The sequence below is a fragment of the Phalacrocorax aristotelis genome, chromosome 11 (genome assembly GCF_949628215.1).
Source record: "Phalacrocorax aristotelis chromosome 11, bGulAri2.1, whole genome shotgun sequence".
Lineage (NCBI taxonomy): Eukaryota > Metazoa > Chordata > Aves > Suliformes > Phalacrocoracidae > Phalacrocorax > Phalacrocorax aristotelis.
In genome coordinates this window covers 14,864,470-14,881,897 of record NC_134286.1, presented here as the reverse complement: position 1 = coordinate 14,881,897, position 17,428 = coordinate 14,864,470, and the positions used below count along the sequence as shown (strand labels likewise).

Below are 17,428 nucleotides of genomic sequence, written 5' to 3'. Positions count from 1 at the left end.
GGCCACATTTTGGTAATTCTTAAGGTAGTCTTTTAATGGCATTAAATGTCAGGTACAATTCAGACCCTTCACACAGAAGAGGCCCTCTTGCCTGTCAGCCTAGAACTTTAAGTATTTTGACCAGAATTGTCAAATTCCAGATCACTGTATATATACACTTTTGTGGCTTTCTCTTGACCTGCAGGTTCATAAGGGTAAAATTGACAATGCAGAGTAGTGTTTGAAGAAAATAGTAACCCAAAGCATAAATTGCTGATTTTTTTCCCCCAGCTTGAACTAAGCATTTTTCTTGTAGAGTAAAACTCAGAACCATTAAGCCACATCATTATTCCAAATTATTTTGAGAATATGGCTAAAATTTAACATTGTTGGATGAAATTAGCCTCTGCTTTAACAATAGAGTATTGTGCTATCCTTCACATATCACTGTTCTTAACTATTCAGCATTAGATAAGACCTGGAAAAAAATTAAATCCATAAATTGTACAGTGTGGCTTATTATACAAGCAGGAGGTGACTTTATAAAAGGTGAGACAGTGCTATAAACTAAGAGTTAAATCAGAATTTGAACCTCAATTTTAGATTCCTAGGCCTTTGATGTTCAAGACAGACTGCTAACGTTAGCTTAACATTATCTGGTTTTGTAATAGTAACTACAGAAGCAGGGACAATTTGATATAAACTGAGTTGAACTGTAGCGAAGGTGTTTCCAGGCTAGATTTTTAAGAACATACTTGAAAGACTGGCAGAACAATCCAGAGCTCCAATATTTTCAAGAATTCAAAACAATGAGATACTTAAGACTCTATTCACAAAAAGAAAGAAAAAACAACAGAACAGAGGAAAAACTGAGACTTAAATGTTTCTAAGTGGAAGAAACACATTTTCCATTTCAAGTGAGAACTTCAACACTTTACTCCTGACACACAATGAAAAAAAGTGCTTGTATATAACCCAGCCATGCCAGCAGCAAAATGAATCTCTGGGCTGTGCAATGATCTAAGAAAATCTGAATGGGCATATGGGAACAGCTCATTTTGCAAGACCTCCAAAACCAACCTACTGATAAACACCGGAGGGTGCCTGACTGCCTGCATACTCACATGACTATTTGTTGTTATTCTTATTCATTACTGAGTCATTATTATTATTTAAGTGCCGACAATGCACTTGTGAACCAGAACAGATGCAAAATATCCTGTGCTAATGAGAAAATCAAAGCCTTTCTTATATTAGCAATTTCATATTATAGGATCTCTTTATTTTTGCCAATAAAGCACAACAGTAATTAATACAGCAATATTTTCTTTTTGTTCGCGAGGAAAGCAAGTAAAACTGCTCAGATTCTGCTTTGGCTCTCCCCCCTACCAGCACAAAATACAATAAATACTATTGAAGAATTCCTATTAAGACAAACAGCTGCCAAATAAAATACAACAAAAATCTCCCATAAAAGGCTGTTGTCTGTTTACTGAGAGATACAGTCAGTACTCCTCACAGAAAATAAACAGTGTGGCACTGCTCTTTCATATTTAAATACTTGCGCTGTGTCTTATTGCCACGACCATCTCACAGGATAGTTTGTTAACCGAGTGCTGGAAGGTTGCACTAGTGCATTACGAAACTGTGGGTCCAGCATCAGCCCACGTTCTCAAATACCAACTAGAACTGTATGTAACCAGCATACATTTCCCACCCCTGAAATTATGCTACTACATGTATGAGGAAGCTAAAAAAGATTTCCATTTAAATAGTTGTGCATGCAGAAGGTACCAGGTTTGGACATTCTCCGATAGTGGCAATGGGTGTGTGCTCCAGCCATGTGCAGCTCCAGGATGACCCCTCTAACAGGCTGCAGTTTGCTGGGGAGGAGGGTGGCTGGGGAAGGCTCTCTTGGCTCCTGAGACACCTGCAACTCCCACACCCCCCGCAAGTGCCACTGGAGCCACACACCACTGCACACTGGAGCTGTGTCTGCTTTTTATGACTACCCATTTTTAAAGCAAGGTCAGAGATGTTAGAGCTGCTCCATGTGTGTAGGTAAACCTGCAGCAGAGGGTACTTAAATTTGGCTGAGAAAGAGGGCACTGTTCATTCAGTAACACCAAATGGAAACTACTTGCCTTCACCAAATAAACCCATGCATACTCCCCAGATTTGGCCCCAAAATTACAACGTAGGGTCTATCTTCACTTCAGCAAACATTACCGCCCCTTGGAGGAGATTTCTGCGTCATGGGAATGTACTCACGACTAAAAACACTTTCATGACAAGTAAAGGGTTTTTTTCCTCAATTTCAGTAACAAACATAATTTAAGCAAAAAATGACTCAGCTGTGACTGTACAGCTCAGTCAGTGAGCACACCACTGCTGCCGAGAAAATGGCCAGCGCAGAGCAAAGCACTAGGTCCCGCTGTCATTTCTCCTAAATGAAAGTGGGCTGATGAACGATACATGATTCTTAAAGCCGTGTTCAAGAAGTTTGCTAGAGTCAGAGACAGGCCCAGTCCTGCTCTGGGATTCAAACGGTTATAGTCCTGAATTAACACCTCGGCAACCGAAGGCCCTCTGCAAGGGCAGAGCCCAGCACAAGCCTCCCTGCCCACCCCGGTGCTACCGCTGCTCCCCACTGCGTTTGCAACCAAAGCTTGCAAGTGGCTCTAAGCTCTACAGAAGAGGCTGACTACACATTTTGTATCAAAATACTCCTACTGATTCTAAGTATGTGGGAAAAGAAGCCAAGATTGAAATGCCACAGCCAGTAAAACTGCAACATGTATCAACAAATGAAAATGTGAATGAAGAAGTTTCATCCCTCGCAAGTCCCCAGAAGGGAGAACCAAGATCCTCAGAATCTGCTTTTCTGACTAAAAGGGCAGCTAGAAGAGCTGGATACTACCTCTCCAGTCAACATCAGAAACCAAGGGAACCTCATGTTCAGAGATCAGTCTGCCCCTAAACAATTAATGGGATTAAAGAGAAATGGCAAGAACCTTAAATATAAATAAGAACACATCTATGAAAAGATCTGCTGCTGCCCTTAAAAGGTCTACGTGAACACAAATGCTTGTTGTAACAGCAGCATCCTATCAATGACACACATTTAAACAAAAGGAGTAAAATACACAAACAATAAGCCAACATTTTGGCAGCAATGGATAAAAATGCCTAAATTTGTAATTCCGCATTAAATATTTAGCTTAAAACAAACAACCATGCATCTGAATCAGAAGAATGTTTTAAAGACCACTGGAACAGTGACACATGAATGACAGTTGGACAGTTTGATCACAACTGACAATTCACATTTAAGTTCAGAGGAACACCCAACCTTCATGTCCTCATAAATCAGCCATAAGTCAACACGCGCTTATCATCAAGCATGCACTTGCGTCCACTGACGTAGGCATACTCACAGTAAAGTACTGCATGTACTTAAATGCCTTGCTGAATCTGGCCATGTGTACACGCGGCCATGCCACTGAAAGCCATCGTTTTCGGATTTTTGATGTCACTCCTTGCTGCATCCCCCATTTGTTCCTGGCTGGGTATTTTATTTGCCAGACTGTTTATAACCCCTTGTAATACCCCCCCAAAGCTGTGAGGCAGTCTTAACCACAACTTTGAAAACACACTGACATTATAATATACAAACATGCACAGAAGATATACACACTCAGACACACCAGGGGATAAAACAGACTGGGAGGAAATGAGGAACTTTATGTTACTGTCTTTTCTAATGAGACAGAAAGTGGCAGATGTAAAGATTTCATTCAACGAACAATCTCTTTTATGATATGAATAAACTACTAAAACAGATTTAATCCTTTATAAAAATCAGATTATAAGAAGCAGACAAAATCACAACTTTATTCAATACACCATTTTATCCAGTGTGACTAATGCATTATTTGTATGAAGTTAAAGTGGAGCATTGGAAAGCTATGAAATAAATCAAATGCTCTACTTCATGTAATCTTAACAGACAGATCCCATTAGGATTCTACTACGCATAGCTGTTGGTTAAAATCATTGACCAGTATCCTTATAAATTAATCAAATGAGGTAATGCTGGCTTGGCTGTCATCATTTGCTTCTAATCTACATTTAGAATTCACTTCAACTTTTCAAGCCCGTTGGAATAGGTTTATCAATTCTCTTGCCCTTGCTTCAGACATCCACCTAACCATTAATTGTTTACAGAAGACCTAGTACAATGGAACTGTATCATTTATGTTTCTTTTCTTTCCACAGATATTAGAGTATATATTGACACTGTGTTATAATTAGTTAGAAAGATATTAAATCTTAACCAAACATTCTAGCCTGCCTCAATTTTTTGATGAGACCTTTTATCATTGAAGCTGAATTGCAGGCAGATTGTGTGAGTTTACACAAGTGAGAATCATTACAAAATCTAAAATAACCCTGATCTGGTTGAAATGCAGCTAGCAGAATACTCTTGGTTATGGATATAAGGGAGAAAAAAGCCTTCTAGATATCAGGTTATTTGTGGACCTCTAATGTGTTTTCAAACATATGACTTCTGTATTATGTCTGTGTATTTTATGCAGTTTCCAGTCATGTTTGTTAGATGTCTGCATGTCATGTACTGCAAGATTCATGAGCAGTCTACAACCAGGCAAAATTCTCACACAACAGCTTGTCTTGGGTAATGGGGAAAGAACCAGGCAGAGTGAAGTGACAGGAAAGTGTATTATTTATTATCCTGATCAGGATAACACCTAGTCATGGTCTACAATCCCAGTGTGCTCTGTCCGGCTGATGGGGTTGTATGATTCTGAATGAGCACACAGGTGTTTTCCTATGCAAATATCAAAACCCTCTTTAATTATCTTCCCTCATCTATGATCCCTCTACATGCACATTAAAGAACAGTCAGTTTGGGCAAGGGCTCTTTAAAGAGCGGAGGAAAGACTGAGCAGTATCAAAAATATTGCAATAGATTGCATAATGTTTCTGGAGCTCTACCACAGAGTAGGTAAAGGTCATCTTCTCCAGAAATGGAGTGAGAAAGCAAAAGAAGCTCTGGCCAAGTATGTTTTAGAGATTACTAAATCAATGAAAAACTTCAACCGTCTGCAGTGGCCTTCGGCTCAGCCCTCTAGTGCAACTTCACTGGCCCACACATAATTATCAAAGCCACAAAGACAATACTTTTAAGTATGTATGCTACTAATAATCTCCCTAATTGCCTTAAAATGATACACAGGGTTTCATGAAAATTCATTCCTTTTTTCAAAATCCCATTGTTAATTTCAGAACAAAATTCCACCAACATAATCTATTAAAACACATATATGCAAATACCTCCTGCTTTTCTGGGACATAAAAATAAAGACCATCAGCTCATTTTGCTGCCCATTTTCCCTTGAACCTTGGAAGAAAGGACCTCCAAACAAAATTTTGCCTCTGTATTTTTTTTTTACGTCACAAAGATGTACTCTTCCTAGTGCTTGCTAAATGCAACACAGTAATTTGTACCCCCAAGTGGTATAAATAGAAAATATGTTCAGTCTAATAACATATGTGAAGAAAACTCCTGCCCAGGGTTAACCAACAAAGCAGCGGTCTGCTAGAAACAAAGGCAGCTGGCTCGAAGAGCAACAATGCTTCTGGAAAAGTGTGCATGTACTATTCAGTGAAGCATCCAAGACATGACGTTTACTTAAGCTACAGCTGCATATACAAAGCTTTTCTATATGACCTGGGAAATGACAAGTCTTCTGGAGTAACAGGACCATTCTCTCTCTGAAAGTCCATGGCCTTCACTGCCCAGCTGAGAGCAGGGTAAATTATATCAGATATGTACACTGTAAAATAAATTCTGCCCTTCAGAAGAGTTTCTTTGCTTTGATTACCTCTTCTTGCAGGTATGCTCTGCCCAAATCCTACCATTTCTCTTTACGGGCTTGCCTTTCCCCTACCCATATATCTGCCTCAGTTCCTGTCTTGCTCTATCACCATAAACATTCATAAACATTAAGGGACTTAACCTCATCACACCCCTGCGGAATAGGAAAATATACCCATCAGAGTGGGCAAGCAGTGAACTGGAACTTAGCTGACAGCAGTCCTGACCAACACCAAGTCCTTCCACAAGTCACCTCGCTCCTCTTTCTGTTCCCCTGTGTATAAGAAGTGGTAATGGCAATGACTCCTCTGCAAAATGCCTCAGTCTACCAGTAAAATTCCGAGATGTTATTCTTCTCACATTACAGGAGGTAAAGCAGACAGACATAAATCAACATTGCTTGATAGGTCTGTGGCCAGAAATATCACCCCATTTTTCTAAACATGTGTCTGATATCATCAGCACAACACAGGATGTCAATGCATAAGCTATGCCATGGACAATCTGCGTCAACACTGTTTGCTCTTCTTGTAGGTAATGCAGTACAAGCAAGCTAGTTAAGGACTATATAGCTAGAGTGAAGTTCAGAGTAGAGAAAATGTCAAAAATAGTTCCCAGCTGACCCCCAGGAAGATGAAAAAGTGAACAGAAACACCAGACAAAGGTAAACTACACAGCTGTCCCTTCCCTCTCATGCCCTCTCATGCTTTCCACCTGAACAAAAAAAAAATTACCAAAGCTGTAAATATCATTACCCCATTTTGACAGACACGGTGACTTTCCAAAGGCAGTAAAGCAGCTCGTGGCAGATCCAATAAGAAAATCCACATTCTATTCCTAAATATATATTAACCTTGATTTAGCAAACTTAAAAAGGACAACAACTTCGCCAAGTATTACCAAAAAAAGGCAAGGCAACTTAGCTTCTTCTCCAAGCAACCGCTACCCTCAGCCATTGGCAAATGCCTCAGTCACTTCACCTATCCCTCTTCAAAGGCTTGGTGAAGACAAATGGGCCTTCCAATGTGCAATGAAGCATAAAGCCATGAAAATCAAAGGGCTGTTATTTGAGTAAATATGAGCTCCAAAGCCATTGTCCTCTCCCACAGAGGAGATCTATGAAAATGCTTACTATAGCATATGCACAGTATTCTTTACAGCTCTGCCTCCCTGCTGACCACCAGCCCCAGGGCCCAGTCCGCTTCCCATTACAATCGGCTTCACCACACCCACTGACTTGTATTGGAATTCTTTCAGGGACCCTAACTAATGAGTTTTTAAACACTTGTAGACAGAGAAGATAATTCCTCATCATTATTCTTCATAGGAAACACCAGGAAGAATGTCATACCATTGTTCTACAGGAAAGAAACTGGAAGAAAGGTCACCCCCACATTCAAAAGAGCAGCCAGAAGTTTTTATACATGAATTGGCTACCCCAAGCTATGGGTGTCTCACCTGAGAGTTCAGGACGGGGACCTAAAAATGTTCAACCTTCTGAAATTAAGCCCTTTGAAATCATCTCTCACACTGGCCTCTTGCAGACAAAGAGGTTCATAATCAACAGGCATATATTTTTCCAAGTTTTAAATACTACATTCTCAAATACAAGCATGGCTACTGATAATGGCATAGAAACAGACTCACCTAAACACTGTATTACTGCAGGATCTTAGTTTCCCTCATGGCATGAGACTAAAATAAATGGGACCTGGTAACCTTAATGACATTTTATATTTAAAGCTTTGCATTTGCTTTCTCTACTGGCAGTTGTTTGCTTTTTTAACTCACAAGTGAAATCTTGACCTAAACCAGTGGTACAGTAAAGGACAAAAAAAAGAATAAGTAGGCTTATATAATGGATTGTTACCCTCAGACCTAAAAATATTTTACATGAAAAACACTCCATTGTGAAGCCACCTTTTCAGCACATATCACAAGCCACCAAGTACTGCTCTGTTTTTACTCAGTCTTACTTTTAGGTGTCTATCACTTTGTAGGACGCATGTACCATCACCTATTGTAAGGGCCTACGCTTGGATGACCACTTTTAAACTACGGTCAAATCCTGAAAACAGTCCATGCAAAGTACCATAAGAAAAAAGCACTAGTCTCAATAGTACATCTGCACGTCTGAGCCCCAGGCACTGAAAGCAATGTAGAGCTACAGAATTTACTTATTCCACAACACCATGTACACCCACAGTGATAAAAAAATAGCTACTGTAATACTTGTCAAAGAAACAACTGAGTGATTTTTAACTTGGTGCTCTATTCTTGTTTTCTTCTTTGCCTCTTGTTAATACCCCACCCTTATGAAAACATATAATTATGAGTGGGCTATTCATGTCTTACTATAACTGGTAGCACCATGCAGCATCTGAGTCAGGAATCTGAATTGCTGACTACAGCTCCTCACTAAGCAAGACTTACATATTGTACATAGTAAATGGCATTCTCCCATTCTCCGTTGTCACCTACTCTGAAAATCAGCTTCCAGTTGTGGTATCATCTCCAACTCTCCTTAAACTTCACCATCCCAAATCACCTGGAATAAGGACTCATTGATAATCTCCAGTAAAAAGACACAGATTAACTGCTGAGGTCACATAAAGAAAAAAAATTCCACAACCAAGAGTCGTCTTCCCTCAATGACTTGATTTGAACACATTCATAAAATGTCACTAAAACGTGATATAAAGTTTTACAGAAGAAGAGACTACTGACTAGACCTTTGTTTAACAGTCATAATAATTTATGGTGTGGATCTGCTACATATGAGTTGAAAAAAAGCCTCTTCAGGATAACATAGTTTGCAACAGCTCAGAAGTTAACTGCAGGAAGTTTTGGTTTATTCCTTTACCTCAGCTCTCTAGTCCCATATTATTTTTTCAACACTACGAGCCCAACCTTGTAAACCCATCATACTGACTACACTCAACAGCAGTATTGTTGAAATTAAGGAGCAACTTGCAATTCTTTCCAAGTTTCTGCAAGACTAGGTTCCAGTACATAGCTTTTTTGAAAACAAACCCCTTAGCTCATTCCCCAAAATCTTCCCTCACAAATGCAGGTTGAAAATCACATGCCCTTTGTGCAAATCTTTGGTCAAACTACTGTATCATTCCATTCAAAACGGAGCTTAAAAGCTACTGACATGCACGTTGCCATCCTTCCTCTCATTTTTTATCTCTACAGTCATCCATTAGTCAGAAGTAACATACCTTCTGACCTCTGACCAAAGCTATTAGAACAATTTAAACAAAGATTTTGATTACAAAGCATTAATGTAGAACATTCAGTAACAACAAAAGGATGAAAGAGCTGTCTTTTTGAGTCACTGTTGTGACTTCATGACTACGTTATATTATGAGTGGTCTGGAAGGTTATACTAACTTGACATGTTACTGGATTTACTATTTTCTTTTTCAATGCTTAAGGAAGAATTTGTAACATTGCAAAACCCAGAGCTGTGGCACAGTTTCAGTTTTCAGCGTTAATAGATGTTTGATGGCTTTATCAAATCTGTTCTGTTAACTGCAACCAATAGAAAACATTCAACCTTTCCTCTCCATTTTTCTTCTCTTTCTTCTCAAAAGAAAGGCAGAAAGTTTGAATTAGGTTCAGAATTGGGCTCTGTGGACTTCTTCCACATGCACAGTATTAGGTGTGTGCAAAGTGCCTTGCTGATCCTGGTCATTAGAGAGTTGCTCCACATGCCACAAAGCCTGCCTGACTGCCTTTTGGCCAAAACAGGGTCAAATCCAGTACTCGCTGAAGTCAACTGGGAGCATCTCCATTGACACCACTGGCCAACTGGCTCAGGCCCAAGCTGGAGGAAGACATGGGTACTTTATGGTACTTATTGATTATATACATTTAACAACATCCAGGACCCCAATCCTTCAAGTCCTCTATACAAAGAAATTCCATGACCTCAGACTAAAGGCACCAGGAAAATACAGGATGTGTTTTAGAAGCTTATTCCATATACTTCATAGGTTCAGCGTATAAAATGTTTCCTACAATTCTCCTACTTTTTTTTTTTTTTTTAGGAGATTCAATATTTGCATTCTTTCTGGCTGCCCAGCTATCTATGCAATCATGTAAAACTGCTGATAGATTTCAGGCAAATGGATGTGTACTATACAGTAAAAAATACCACCACTTTCCATTACCAAATACATGGAGAACTGGGGTTTTGTCAGTAAAACACATTGTGCATTTTGGGAGTGATCAAGAAACCAGTTCAATAAATCTTACCTTGAAGTCAGAGTTGTTTCAATAGAACTGCTTGTGTGCATAAAACTACATCGACTATTGACCCTGCTATATTAAGGCCCACGTGCTTTTTCTAAGTCTTACAGCCAATTTTGTCCCATCTCACATGATGGGAATTTTGCCTGACTCAGACAGAAACAGAATTTGGGCCTCAACACAAAACACATCACAACACTCCTTCCACGAGGCTGGAGTACTGTCTGAGTCCTAAGAAGCTCAAAAGTAGCGTCCACACGTTTTTTTCAGATATCATTCAGTATGTTTAACTTAATACTTTACAGAATGTCACATTTTCCCCTTAAATTATTTAGTTAAATTCCAGGTTGCAGTGACAGTCTTGTCAGACAGACAAAAGGAATAATTCTGCTTGACTGAAGGACCTGCATCATAACGCCATCTTTTACTCAAAAAGAAAATCCTAAACAATATAATTGGCATTCATGTACAAAGTCCTTGAATGCTCTGAAGTTCTGCCTGGCTTCAGAATAGCTGAACAGTATCTGAAGTATCTACTCTCCATCCCAATTTGTATATTTTAAAAGTCATTAAATTCTTGAATGAATCATTAGGAAAACAATTCAAATGCTGTTAAACTGATTGTAATTTTGCCTCATAGGATAGATGGGAGCTTAATGTTTGCAAACGGCCAAATTCTTTTAAGATTTACACTCCATGGAGTTCAATATCAACCAGGGAAGAATTACTAAATCAGGACATACTTCAAGTACAGGTTTTGGCCCAAGACTATTTTTGGTCTTTCTCAGCTGCTTGTTTTGACAGCATCTAATCCCCCTCACCCACCCACCGGCAGCCACACAATCTATCCATTTACACTTTCAAAGCAAATTGAGAATGAAACGTTTTCAAATAATTACTCAGGGATGTCTGTAATACAAATCCAAAAAGTAACTGCAATTCAACTGTAATATTTCTTGAGGAGAAGGGAGGGGGAGAAAAACCTTATAGAAATCCATTCAAATGTGACTTTCGCCTATATTAATACTCTCACCATCACCCAAAAACTTTTTTTTTTAAACAATCTAATTCCCAAAGAGCCTATTTACTCTATTTCACAAGTTCCCATGAGAAGCACAACACAGCTTCCACATTCACAAGACTTTTCATTTAGTGAGCTATTACAGACCCTGGTGAAAGAACAGTAACTGAGAAGGTCTTCTGCAGAGGCACAAGGCAAAGAGGGAAGGGGGAAGGTGGGTGAAGGAGGGGAAATACCCAAGGCTGGAACTGAAACAGTTCACCTTTGTCTGGAGAGCAGGATCACCCCCTCCAGGTTGAGGACTACGTTGAAAGTACACACTGCTCTGGCGCACGGTATGTTTTTGCATTCGTACAGGAGAGGAACCTGGCCCACAGATGGCCTGTTCCCAGCTTTGTCAGCCACAAACAGACCTTTGAACTTTCTATTTATATAACAGTTTAGTGAGTTTAAGCCTCTTCCTGTATAACTGGCAGTTTGCTGGTTTTGCTGTAATTAGGCTACTTGTGATACATAGTATAAAAAAGAAAAAACCAAAAGCTTGTCTCTCTGCAGTGAGAAGTCTTCCCTATCACAACCACACAGCTACGACGATACTCTTACCTGCCGATCTTATTTCCCTTTGCCAACTCTTATTTTCTACACTTCATTATGCATTTTTCCCACTAAATATTTTCCCCGCTTTCACTTTTTTTAAAGATTGAAGGACATAAAATATGTTAATACTGACAACAATAAATACAACATAAACTATGAATCTTTCTGCTTTTTTTGTGTTAGCGAGGAGCTATATATCTGTGGTGGTTGGGTTTTTGTTGGGTTTTGTTGTTTCCCAGCTGCTGATTAATGGCACCACCTTACTCCGTAAGCAGGTTCAAATCCAGCCACATGGTCCCAGGACACTTCAAGATTTCATCTACTTGGTTACCACAGACAAGCGTGGAAAGTGATTTAAAAGATGAAATTTGATTTTTAACAGCAAGTGGTCCCCTTGGTGCACACAGGCATTCATGCTTTTCATTACATCCATCTCCCTTCCTTTCTCCCTCATAGAATGGCTCATATTAAATGGAAGCCCAGGTGAACGTGTCTTATTCATCCAGGAATCACAGCAGGCTTTAGCTTTGGCCCTTTCACTTCAGCCAGAGTTTGGATTCATTTAAATTGTTTTGGCTTTTTTCTTTTTCCAGCTTTTCAAGTTTGGCAAAGCATCCACTGGGATATTTGTGGCCTTATTTTACACATTTTACCCAAGTGTTAACAAAAAAAAAAAACCCATACCAACCCTCAGGTACCCTCCCAGTCACAGTCTTGATGAAGGTTCAATGAAACACCTTATTCTCATACCACTGTGATCTCTCCTAATACGGGAAACTAAAGGGCCGATTCTGCAGTTTGTATCAAGACAAAGCTCACACTAATCATCGGAATGCCAGGCGAGAATTTAAGAACACATGTAGCAGCAGTGCACGCTATAAGTTTGACAGTTCTTGACAAAATGCATTTCAAGAAGTGACACAAAGACGCACCCCTGTTGGGGGGCGGGGGGGGAGGAAATTACCTGTATTTTACCCATCAGCCCAAAACTTTTGGAGAGTTATTTCCTGATAATAATGGCAATGCATAGAAAGTGTTACCTTTACACCCTTTCGTTGGATAAAAAAAATAAATCTCTACTTGAGTGATAAATATTTTTTTATATACCTATTTCTCAGGCTATGTTTCTGTTGTATTTTGCATACAGATAATACATACAAACACCCACACACATGCTGTAGGCCTGAGCTTGCCTTCTTGGCGATTGCAGCACAGATTAGCAGAAGTTTTGGGTTTGCAAGGAATGCAGAAGAGGGTCTCTAATTGCCTTATAAATGCTTGTGAAACACGTTTTTACAACGGCCAGCTTACAGGGAGAAGGAAGGAGGACAGTTTCAAAATAAGAAGCAGCAATTCACACATCATGTTATATATACTTATTTGTAAATATTACAAAGTAATCATACCACATTGGATACACAGACAACAATTAATAAATCTTGATGGGCGAGCATGCATAGTTCTGGGCGTGCAGAGATGATGCCTGTATAACATATATTACATACATACACATGCACATATCTATGGATAGACAAGCTAAATTCATATCTCCTTAAACAAGCAACTACTTGTCAGACAGAAATCTTTACATGTACAACAAAATACACGTAATGTTTGTGTATACATGTAGATCATGTAGATCGTGTACCTACATATTGTATGCATGTGTACATGCATATACTAATTGGATTATTAAAAGCTAAATCCAACTTGATCTCTGCAATAAGTAATTGTGTGTGAGCGTCTATGCCACATAGAGAGTTTGTGGAGAAACCAAACACTGTGAAACAGATGAAGTAGAAATGTTCTTTCCTCATGGACCCTGAAAACACTGAAACCAATAAATTCCACTGTACGAAAGCAAGCAAATGGAATTTCTAGAACGAGTAGCAATATGTAAATATTTTATGGCAAAACAGAGGCACAAGAGTTCCCTCCTTTCTGATGCACATCTAAATCCACATAAAACCACAGTCAAATGAAAGTAAGTTATTAAGCAAACATTAAAACTCAATACCTATAATGTGCTTACTATTTGAACTACACCCACATATTGGGTTGTAACAGCTTCTATTAAATTAATGACGTTACCCACACTATAAATTAGGCAAATTGTATGCAAATATTATTTGAGTAGTAATACGGTGGTTATCAGTTGTCTGCAAAATAAATTAGAGCAGCAGAGTAAAGATAGTGTGGTAGAAGCATAATATTTAATTGAGCACTAATTTTATTGTGATTATTACTTTTAAATAACAACAGCATGGTTATTAAAAGATGTAATATGATGGTTTATACAGAGCTGATAATACATGCACATGATCCAAAATGCCTGCTTACAGATTAATATTGATATACTGTAATTTACTGTTCCAAGGATTTACTCCAAATTGCTGTAAAACAGAACGTGACAGGTATTTGGTTCCGATTATCTTGGATTTGCAACCATAGCTGTTAGACTGCGTTTGGCAAAATGATAGTTATTAACTAAATATATGATCTTTTTCCTAGTCATACCTTTACATTATCAAAGTAAAGTAAAGCCTCTGCAAAACATGAGGTCCAAATGCACATGCATACACACATATAATCTGTGTGACATTTAGAGATTAGGATAACAAAATACAGTATTTTAGCCTCTTTCTTGGCAAACTGCACTCCAGCCTAAAAGCATTTAAGAAAGCAGTAACCAACCACTGAATTTCGCTGTGCATAAAGAATTATAACTGTATTTGCTGAATTGAAAAGTAAAGAACGAATAAAAACAGTCGAAGAAGCAGCATGAGCTCATTAACCGGCCGGGGAAGCGACTGCATACCCACCCTAATTCTAACTTTCCCAGCTACTTGTCACCCACCGAAAATTCCTTAACATTCACTTTGGTAGCAAGTTTACAATACGCTTAAATAGATGCACCGACCTTTTCTCAAGATGTGCATCTATTTGCAGAGCAATACAAAACCTAAAACTCCACTCTTAATAGAAAGGGAAAGAAAAGGAAGAGGCAGAGAGAGGAAAAGGAAAAAAAAAAAAGACCTGTTATAATATCACGGGGACTGATCGTCCCGCTTCCAAAACTAACTTCAATAACGCTTCGCCCAGAATAGGAAACCAGCAAAACCAGCAGAGACCCCCACACTGGACAGGGCTGCGGCTGAACTGTGCCGCACAGCAAAACTACAGCCGCGTTTCTCCCCGCGAAAGGAACATTGTCACTGACAGCGGCGAGCACCGCGCTAGCAAAGCCGCGATCCCGGGGACAACGGGGGAGACGCCGCCGCTCCCCGGCTCGGAGGGGGTCGCCGCTGCCGTCGGGATTGCAGCCGGCACCCGGCGCATCTCGGCGCTTCCCCGGCCTCTCCTCCCCCTCCGGCCAACTTGGCCCCGCCGCCGGCAGAGCGCGAGGTGCTCCCCGCCGCCGGGGCCGCCGCGCAGCGCAGCGCGGGCACGGAGCCGGCCGGCCCCGGCGGGCACCGGGCGCTTCGCCCCTCAACAAAGGCGAAGGCACCGGGGGAGCGAGCGGGGAGGAGAGGAAGGAGGCAGCTGTTAGGAGGAGAGGAGTGGAGAGGCGGGGGGGGGGGGGAGGGGGGGGGGAAGGAAAAAACAACAACAACAAAAAAAAAAAACAACACACCCAAAAAAACCTACCACTGCTGCTCTAAGTCCCAGTCCCTGAAAAAGTCGAATAGGTCCATAACGATCTGGTGGGGAGACTCAGAGAAGTGGTGCCCCCTCCCCGCGCCGCGCGGAGCCGAGCGGGGCTGGGGCTGCCCGGCGGGGCTCTGGGGCTGCCCGGCGGGGCTCTGGGGCTGCCCGGCGGGGCTAGGGCTGCCCGGCGGGGTTGGGGCTGCCGGCCGGCATGGGCGGCCGCGCCGCGGGGACCGGCGCGGAGCCGCCCGGGGCTGGCGGAGCGCTGCCGCCGCCGCCGCCGCCCGCTCCGGCCGCCGCCAGCAGCGCGGCGCGGCGCGGCTGGGCTGCCTGGCTGGGAGAGGCAGGCACGGCGGCGGCGGCGGCCCCGGCGCGCACACACACACACACACACACACACACACACACACTCACACACACCGCGAGGGGAGGAGCCGGGCGGCCCGAAGCCGCGGCATGGAGCCGCCGCGGCAGCACCGCCGGGATCTGGCGGGGCCTCGCAGCCCCCCGCGCCCGGGGAAGTTTTGCAGGAAAGGAGGAACAGCGGGGGTGGGGGGAGCGGGGCGGCTTCGCGCCTCGGGGTTCGCTGAGGGCGGCCTGGCCGGGCGCGGCGAGGGGGAGAAAGGCGGGGGGGCGGCGGGTTTGGGGGCTGGGGGAATGGGCACCTATAATTTAATTGCCAAAGCCAACTCCAGTGGGTGAACAAACCCGACCCCCGCCGACACGAGAGGTGGTGTAGGCACGGCACGGAGAACGCCCCGGGCCAGGCTTACTGGGAGATGCACGGTGGCAGGGGAGGGGGCAGAGGAAAGCCCCGGGGGCGCTGAGCAAGAAGGGCCCCCCCGAGCCCTCCTGGCGTTTTGCTCCAGCCGAGCAGCGCCTGCTCCCCGGCTGGGCCGGCCGCCCTTCCCGCTGCCTGCCTCTGCGTGAGCGGCCGAGCCGCAGCTCACCTGCGGCCGCCGGGCGGGACAGGGGCGGCCTGGAGCAGAGACCTGCCCCGCGGCGAGGCCGCGCACAGGCCCCGGCTGCCCCCCGCGCCCTCCATCCCCTAAATGAAGCGATTTTCTACCCAGGGTCACACACCCTGCCCACCTGCTTTTGTATCCAACTGCCTTTGAAACAGTAACTAATATGTTGCGATTTGCGGCGTATGTTTTATAAACGTAAAATTCCAAATACACGTACCCAGTGAGCAAACAAGTGCACACATTGGTGTTGGAAAGAGCTGACCAAAGCTGCCTTCATTTCTAGTCCAGTTTTCCACAGAACTGGTTGCGCGCTGAACTTCCCTGTGTGCCAGCCAGCCTTGGAGACTTGGTGTTGGCGAAGTTTGAAGCGACCCTTGCTTTGGTGGGGTCTCATCTCTGCGGCCACAGCCCAGCCCCACGAGGCTCAAGCAGCCAGTCACAGGGGCTGGCTCTGCCGCCACTGAGCCCAGGCTCCAGTGAACCTCTCACGGAAGCATCTTTATGGCTTCCTGAGAATTGAGACACAAATCCAAGGTTCTAGAGTCAATCAGAGACAGAGCAGCTAATGTAATCCAAAAATTTTGCCTTCCTGAGGAGTACACAGTTGTTTTATAAGCGCAGTTGGGTTGAAAATATCACTAAGGAAAAGCTGTGGAACTGTTATCAGTGGAAGTCAAATGTGACAGACTTCATCATCTTAGCTTGGGCTTCACTGCAAGGTTCTCATTTGCATCATGTGTCTTGTGGGCCCTCAAAAGGGAGGGAGCTCAGGCAAAGCTGCGCCACTGACAGCCTGTGCTCGCACCCAGCAAAACCCAAAGCACTGCTCCTCTCCCCGCTGCGGGCAGGCAGGTGCATGCAGCATTTCCTTTCTAGCATCTCTGTTTTCTCCACAGACAGACTCAAACACACTGCTCTAGGCCTCAGGCTTTAAAGTATCATGAGTCAGGCCCCTCTCCTGTTTCTTATTTTAGCATCGTTGTTGATTTTAAAAGCCCAGTTCAAAATCATAAATTGTGGCCGATACTTTGAACCAACATGGGAGGTGGGGTCACATTT

The 17,428-nt window shown here is 42.6% G+C and overlaps 1 protein-coding gene across 7 annotated transcripts in view; it reads right to left on the bottom strand.

Annotated features, from left to right (window-relative positions):
* AFF2 (ALF transcription elongation factor 2) overlaps positions 1-15,570 on the bottom strand; it is a 340,458-nt gene extending 324,888 nt beyond the window's left edge. For 5 of the 7 annotated variants that reach the window (XM_075107035.1, XM_075107036.1, XM_075107034.1 and 2 more), the window contains exon 1: positions 15,402-15,570. In XM_075107035.1, the coding sequence (XP_074963136.1) occupies positions 15,402-15,448 (47 nt within the window). In that variant the 5' untranslated portion in view covers positions 15,449-15,570. The remainder of the gene's footprint in view (positions 1-15,401) is intronic. The other 2 variants (XM_075107039.1, XM_075107040.1) reach the window with 1 other exon arrangement.
* Between the last annotated feature and the right edge of the window lie 1,858 nt (positions 15,571-17,428).